This window comes from Drosophila sulfurigaster, chromosome 3, assembly GCF_023558435.1.
Source record: "Drosophila sulfurigaster albostrigata strain 15112-1811.04 chromosome 3, ASM2355843v2, whole genome shotgun sequence".
In the NCBI taxonomy this organism is placed as follows: domain Eukaryota; kingdom Metazoa; phylum Arthropoda; class Insecta; order Diptera; family Drosophilidae; genus Drosophila; species Drosophila sulfurigaster.
This window is the reverse complement of record NC_084883.1, coordinates 36045626-36053400: the sequence shown is the minus strand read 5'-3', so window position 1 is coordinate 36053400 and position 7775 is coordinate 36045626. Positions and strand designations below refer to the sequence as shown.

The window sequence follows — 7775 nt, the reverse complement described above, 5'->3', positions numbered from 1 at the left end:
CACAACAGCGTTGGAAAATAGGAAAACACTCACTCAACTAGACAGGCCGGTCTGACCAGTCAACTAGCTAGCCATGACGTTTAGAAATTTGGCATGCGTGGCGTTAACTGAAGCTGACTGAAGCACGGCCACAGCTGCTGTTAACCAAATGCCAGCAAGAGCAACATCATTGGGTGAGTGGATACTGGCGGTTGATGTCGCCGCAGATGACAGTTAACAGTTAGCAGCCAAGCCAAGGTAAATAAATCAAACAAAAAAAGATGCCAGCTTTGGCTACGTGACAAACCAAGTAGCAAGCGTTGAGCATTGAGTCGAAGATTCAACGTCATTTGGCTACAACGTTCTGAACAGTTTGACTGATTATCGGTCAGCTGCTTATGACACATGGCCAAGTAACGAAACAGAACCGGAACTGAATCCCGTGCTGTGCGTGACACAAATTGTGGACCAGACAAGTTCGGACAAGTCCAGACATGTCGAGTTACAGACAGTAGGTTGGGCCACAGCAAGTTGAGCATGTCGAGCAGCTGCTGCTGCATTGACAAATGGCTACCTGTAAGATGTCTCTGTTCGTGTTCTGTGTCGCCTATCAATGTCCTGTCGATGACATGTCCTGGCCAGCGACACGACAATATCAACACTTGACTTCTATTGACACGACGACGATGAACTGAACTCGAAAATGGTGTGAGAACAGCGACAACGACACAGTTTACTGTGTTATATATAATACTGAAATTTATCTAGAATTTAAATAATGATGCACTGCTTTAGTTGGACATATTAATTGTGTGTATGTGTGTCTGCGTTGGCAACATGCAAGCGAAATTTAAGACCTCGTTGTTGACCTCCTTTGACCTGCTGAACTCTCGAGTCTGGGTGACCCACAGCGAAGAGCCTTGCGTCCAGGACACTGGCTGATATACAGAGCATGTGCATGCGATTCCATTCGAGTGCCTGCAAACTGCTGCAGCACAGCAATGTGTAATAAGGCTGCATATATTATGGCATATATATTGTGCCATATATTAGAGGCTTACACACTCTGCTCCCCTTGGCTCCCATCGAGGCGGCATGGCTGATTGTTGCAGTTGTTTGCCTTGCGGTGATCACTCAATTTGAATTAATTTGCGGCTGTCATCCAACCCAAAATTAGTTTATGCCGATTTGCATAAACACAAATGCCAAACTCTGCGACTGTTTCGCCATTGGCCACTAAATTGTTGTGGGCAGCATTCTGGCGTAGCTACCTGGCACAATAATAATAAATAAAATGCGCTTTAATTTTTCACATTTCACATTTGCATTCAACTGCAAAATTAGCAAATTAGCGATCACTAGTTTCGATAAATCTTATGCCATGCATGTTTCGATAATATGCTGCTGCTAGAGATCTAACATGTGTGTTTCGATTACACGATACTATCGCCGATAAATGATAGAGATGATCCCTGTGCCTGCACTGGGCTTCTGCTCGATAAAAGAGCAAAAGTTAACAGCAGCTGGCCAGACCATAAGCCTTGGCCATTTAAAGTTTTGCGGCTTTTGGAGCAATCTGCAGAAAAGTGAACGAAAACCAAAAAACCCAAAAACAAAAAAGAAATACAAATATTTTGGCACTTTGCTTTTGGCCTCTTCTCGACTAATTCCGTTTTTGTTTATCTCGGCACACACCACAAACACACACACACTACACACACGCGGTAGTTTTTATGCCGCATCGCATCGCCTTCTGTGACAGGCACTGCTGAGAGCAAACTGCAATTTGGTCGCTTTAGAGCTGGCTCAAAACAGCTGCGTCTCCGAATGCATATGCTTCTTGCCGCTTGCTGCTTGCCACTTGCTACTGCAGCGGATTAACATGCCACAAGGCCAAATGAGTGTTGAATTTTATTTGCTACTAGCACGAAGCCACTTTAAAACTTTTCTCTATAAACTGCACCGATATACGATGTGCTGTTTTACTGCGATGCTTTTTAATGGATTTTTCCTAAACTCAAAACTTCATTAAAACGCACATTAAATTTGTCTGTTGGCCTCGCTTCACCTGTCAAATAGAACTGGAAAATCAACATATCTGACAACATCGAAATTTAAAAACATTTTAAATATTTTAAAATTTATTTTAATTATTTTTATTGTAAATGATAATGGAGGAGTTCAAAGAGAAGCGAGTGAAGAATGAAGAAGCCGTGGATCTATTGCCGCGAACACCTGGAAAATGTCCTGTGACCAAATGCGATGCAACTGTCTTTCCCTCTAATGTCATGATGCACATGATGGACAAACATTCCTATGCCGATGGTACCACCAACTCAAAGATCTATGACCACAAACCAGTAGCATTTCACTTTGATCCCTCGAGACTTGAGTATGGCGAAAATCGTTGTGTAGCTACCTTGGCTTATGGTGGCTCAATAGATCAGCCAGAAACGCAACCGGGTTGCGACTTCATGAGTCTGCCGAATGCTGCACTAATCAACTATCAACATGGCTATGACAATTTCCTACCAATCATGATGATGGTTTGTCGATCCAATTCTTTTGCTCTCCTCGAAAACAGAAAGCTGCAGCAGGAACTGTCATTGTTGAGAGGTCACAAGGCTGGCATCTATGTCATCTGGCTGGTGGCACCCAAGACAACTCGCAAACTGTACTATACTCTAACCATTCATGATCGTTACTATCACATCTCCAGAAGTGTTATACGTTCAGTGCGAGATTTCTGTGCCAGCCAGAATCCCAGTGAATTTATGGTCGACGATGATAACTATTTGCTGCTGCGCGACTCGGAGATACTTCAGCTCATGAGCAAGCCCAGTACCAACACAAAGGGCAAACAGAAACGTGGCATTCCAGTTGAGCTCATAGTCTACCAGAACCCAAGGGACCCCGACAGTCAGTGGCAGAAATCCGACCATCTAAAGAAATTGCTTATCAAAATGCCGCATACAAAAGCTCAAATACAACGCGCTATAAATGGAAAGTTATCGCTAACCAAAAGACCTCTTTCAAAGACTGTTCTTTAATCTCGTTCACCACAACCTCGATTTATAAATATTATATCTGACCAAATTTTAGTGTGCTATTGCTTTAATTAAGACAAATAAACATTCTAATTGTATTACTTAGATTTATTTGCCTGTTCGCCTATATTTTGCTAATTTGCCACACAGCTAATTGCAACTAGTATTTTTGTTTATTTTATCAAATGCTAATTTTACTCTGAATATTTAAATAAACATACTTTAGTTATATAGCCGGATAAACATAGATTTTGTGAATTTATTCAGCTGCTTAATTGCAAATAATCTAAATCAATGAATTTAATTTTCTGTGTGCCGAATGATTGCTGTATGCATCATATTATCAAAGCCATGAATTAAGCTAGTTATTCATGTGAACTATTTTGAAAATATATTAGTAAATTTATGTTTTTTATACAAGAATTTGTAAGTAGAATTCGTAACCATTCATTCAATGATTTTTTTGTTAAATAAAATGTTGACAACATTCGTACTTTCAAAGTTGATTGATTATATTTTTGTGAAAATATTTTATTTTTATATATTTTATATTTATATTTTAGTTAATTATAAATATTCTTCGTATTATGTTTGGAAATTATTGAATACTCATGCTAGATACCCATAAATACAGGTTACGCATAATTATATGTCATAACTGGTCTAGTAGCAACTTCAATGGAATTTCTAGAAATTCCTAAAGCTAAATTGAAATTCACAGACTTGCAAGGCACCCATGGCAAGTAGCTAAGTGAGGCATTTCGGATATGAGCGAAGCACTTGTGCAATTTAAGTGCTCAGCACATAATTATTTAATAAGCCGACAGCTGATTGAAAATCAGTGGGCGGGAGGAATAACTCACTGCTGAAGCGGACTGAAGAGTGGCTAAGCGGAAGCTAACCCTTCCCTACTGCCGCAAGGTGTGCGGGCTAAGCAGCTTTTATACACACACTCCCACACACACACACACAGGCACAGTTGCATACGCATGCAAGCATGAAACATACCATGTAAATGACGCTAATTGTATTACAATTTGCTTGAATGCCTAAAAGCAGGCAATGGCAAATCACAAACCGCTTAGTTCGTATATTATATGGGCATGCGGTTGGGTCGAGAGTGCCTGAAGGGCCCTCCGCAATTGTTGCGCATTTCAACTGAGCCATGCCCCATCCCAAGCAGTTATCGCCCTGGCCCCCATCGCCACCGCCACTTGCCACACATGCAATTTTAATCATGAGAAATAGTACACACAGCATTGCATCCGCAATGATGAAGCGTGACCAGCGGCTGGAGGTTGAGTAAGTGGTTACAAACTGTATTTGTGTGTGGTGCTGGATGAGTCTGCTCACAGTTGAATTATGCCTTACATTTCAGTTATTCAATGTAATCGGTGGTTGACTAAGAATGAAGAATGCTGCCACAGACAATAATCATCTTGCAGACTGGCAACTGCTTTGCATACTTATGTTTGGTCACGAATTGAAAATGCACTTCAAACATTCCGCTAATTGAGCAATGTAATCGAGTGGGAGAGCAACTTTTATTCCTTAAATATAATTGTTAGATATCATAATTTCATTTCTTGTCACTTTTTACTTCAAGTGCAACTTGAGCAAGTTGAAATGTGGCACGCAGTAGAGCTAAAAGTATGAAAATATATCTTCATTATTAAATCTTGATTTAAACTACTTCATTGGCTTACCTTAGTGCTGTCAACTGCAGATATGCTTGACCCAGTTAGGTGTAGTTCAAATGGTTGCTTCGCGGTTACTCCATTTCGGAATAGAATAGCCAATGCCTTTTCAATACATCGAGAATTAATCAAAGGACAGAGTGTAACTTCTAAGAATCGAAGTGAGGGGCACTCACGCAATATTTTCAACAAATAAACATTGTTCATATTAATGCAATCGTAAAGCGATAATTGTTGCAGTTGCATATTAGTTAAATTTCTCAAACAATTCATATCGGGAAGTACACAGGAAAGTGTGGTTAGAGCCTTTAAGTGTGATATGCGATTTGCTTCACTCGCAAATATGTGCTTTCCGGGCATTACCAGCTTTTTTAGTTGGTCATTATAGCGTAGACCCAAGTGATTGATGAAAATAAATGCACTCGACTTTTGATCATGAATTTCCAAGGACTCAAGTTTGGGAAAATAGGGCACGCTTCTCTGTAATCCATGAACGGCATCGTACAGTTGTAAGTTCTCTAAATTTCCACAATGTGCTGGCAATTCGCGAAGTGTTTCCATAGTCGGCATGGTAAATATATGCAAGCTCTTTAGATGCATCAGCAGTTCTGATATTTTATTCAATAATTCGTAATTTAAACAGCCGATCTCCAGATGCGTCACAGATGTCAAGCAATTCAAAGCGGTGCCTAAAATGTTATATACTTAAATTATAGATTTTTAATCATTAATACTTCTACTTACATTCCCTGTCCGTGTAGTCAAAGTTTCGTAGACTTAGTTTCTGCAAGCGTGGCAATTCGCTGAGCGACATTAACAGCTCTTCGATCGATGCCGGACCACTGAGTGCAATCTCCTCGAGACTTTGCCATTGAGGCAGAAAACTTTGCACAGCTTGCAGATTGTCACAAGTCAGCGATATGTTGATCGTTCTCAACTCGTGACAGAACTCTTGAGCTAGTGACCAACACTCACGGCTCATGCAATAGCCGCCGTCATAGATGTGGGTCAGATTCTTGCCGCTATATTGCATAATATAACGCCAATCGACGCTTTTGTCTCCTGCTGTCACATGCTGACACATGGTTTTGAACAAATGATCGCTGTCGAACAATTGAATTGAAAATGGAGTCAATCGATTTTCAACATTATCATCCTTTCCATTGGGATTTACACAGGTATTTTGCTCCTCCAGTTGAAGCATATGAGTTGCATCAAGCTCAGTTTCATCCTCCATTGTTGCGTCAAAACAAATTATCACTTAATGCGGACAATGTTGGTAAACGAATTTCATATGATCGTGAATTTATTTCTAATCGATAGTGTCATTGAAAATCGATAAGTTGGCTGAAGTTTTACCACTAATCGTTTGAAGTTGTGAAATTGAATAAAGCGTTTGTTAAAATGCCAAAAGTGATATATGTACATATGTAAAAACAAATTTTTCGTGGCATCGAAAAAGCACATGTTATTAAGATTTTTATTCACACATAGAAAAATCTATTATAATTCCATAACCTTTGAATTTGTGTTTTTTCTTTTTAAAACTGTCGCATTGGAAATTTAAAGATCCAATGATTTTTGCCACACACATAAAAATATAATAAGGTTTTATGTTTTCTCTCATTTGTGTGTATCTTATTTTTCAGCATTCTTTTTTTACATTTTGGCTTATTCTAACTTATTTTTTAAAAATCTAGCTTATACGGGTGCTCAAAACCTGGCAACACTGCGCAGGAGGTTGATTTTTATCGATTGTCTGCCATCGATATTTATGATCCTGACCATTTCGCACACTACAAAGTGTGCAATTTTGTATACATATGTGTCGCTGTGAATGTCAGGAAAACGATGGCCAACGCTTGACAAATTCACATTCACAACTACTCCACTTCCCACTAGTCCAACACTGCGCTTTTTATCTCTCGACATACTGGCAGTCACTTCCTTATACTCGCACTTCGCATTCGTATTCGTACTTATATTGTTTTTTTCTTTTATTTTTTTGTATATCTGCCCACAAGCTGAACACAAAATGTGTCCATGTGCCTTTGTGATACATTACATTTTGCTATCCAAACTGTCATCTTTCGGTTTGCCGGAGAAGGGCACAGGAGCAGTGTGACAAGTGGAGAAAAAACGGAGCTGCCAAGAGCCAGTAACTGCAGCACTTGTAGTTTGCGGCATGGGAAAGTACCAGCTCACTTTGGATCACTTGGGGATTAGCCGATTGCTGAGCAGATGCAGCACACAACGATGCTGCTATCAAGTGCAAAAATAAAAACTACATATGTACATATATGGAAAATGCTGGAGTTGAAGTGATGCACCAATTTGACTAGCAGCAGCAATAACAATTTCAATTTTGCCCTAAATGTGATTAACATGTAAGTTCAGAGACAGCAACAACAAACATTGTGTTGGGGGTATTTAAGAAATTGCTTTTATATTCATTTAAATTGACTTTCTAATGATATCGAGGCTTTAAAATGACTTTCTAAATTGCCAAGCTCGTGCGGAATTTTCTAACCCTAAGCTATGTGCTGTTACTGTGCTGGCCTGCAAATTGGGACATGTGAACTTTTTATAGTTTAATTAAAAATGTTAACTTATTGCCTTAGATAATGAGAATTTATTCGATAGAATTGACCAACTGTATTCTACACACGTGCTAATGTGCGCACAACCACTGTAAAATGTGCCCAAAAAGTTTCAGATCATAATTTTCAATTTAAATCGAATTATTTATAATTGAGCTAGTTCTCTGCATGGTGGAAAATGTAGGTAATTAGTTGGGATATTTATTAGACTTGTAATAAATACTTACTTACGTAGTTAGTCTTTTGATTGGTCTCTTTGCACTTGGTAAACAAACTTGCGAACGCTTTGTTTGTGTTTGCTGTACATGAACATTAACACTTTGCCCCTCTTTCATGATAAATAGCTGAGCAACAGCAACTATTCAATTGTGTGTGTGAGTGGGTGAAGTAATGAAGTACACAACAATAACAAGAGACAGAGAGGAAGATAGATGGAGAAATCAAACAATATA

General features: G+C 39.2%; 2 protein-coding genes across 2 annotated transcripts; one reads left to right on the top strand and one right to left on the bottom strand.

The window, feature by feature from the left end:
• Positions 1 to 2150: 2150 nt before the first annotated feature.
• Positions 2151 to 3029, top strand: LOC133840052 (uncharacterized). The gene has a single exon (XM_062271706.1). The coding sequence runs from the start codon at positions 2151 to 2153 to the stop codon at positions 3027 to 3029; it is 879 nt and encodes a 292-aa protein (XP_062127690.1).
• A 1438-nt stretch (positions 3030 to 4467) lies between these two features.
• On the bottom strand, positions 4468 to 6095 carry LOC133843503 (uncharacterized). The gene is made up of 3 exons (XM_062277100.1): positions 5468 to 6095; positions 4733 to 5412; positions 4468 to 4670 (listed from the first exon to the last, which is right to left on the bottom strand). Exons 1-3 carry the CDS (start codon positions 5958 to 5960, stop codon positions 4623 to 4625), a joined length of 1221 nt encoding a protein of 406 aa, XP_062133084.1. The 5' UTR covers positions 5961 to 6095; the 3' UTR covers positions 4468 to 4622.
• Between the last annotated feature and the right edge of the window lie 1680 nt (positions 6096 to 7775).

Coding starts and splice junctions, on each gene's coding strand:
- LOC133840052 (XM_062271706.1), top strand. CDS start 2,151: ATGGAGGAGTTCAAAGAGAAGCGAGTGAAGAATGAAGAAGCCGTGGAT.
- LOC133843503 (XM_062277100.1), bottom strand. CDS start 5,960: ATGGAGGATGAAACTGAGCTTGATGCAACTCATATGCTTCAACTGGAG. Junction 5,413..5,467: donor TGACTACACGGACAGGGAAT/GTAAGTAGAAGT, acceptor ATAACATTTTAG/GCACCGCTTTGAATTGCTTG. Junction 4,671..4,732: donor CTGCAGTTGACAGCACTAAG/GTAAGCCAATGA, acceptor TCATACTTTTAG/CTCTACTGCGTGCCACATTT.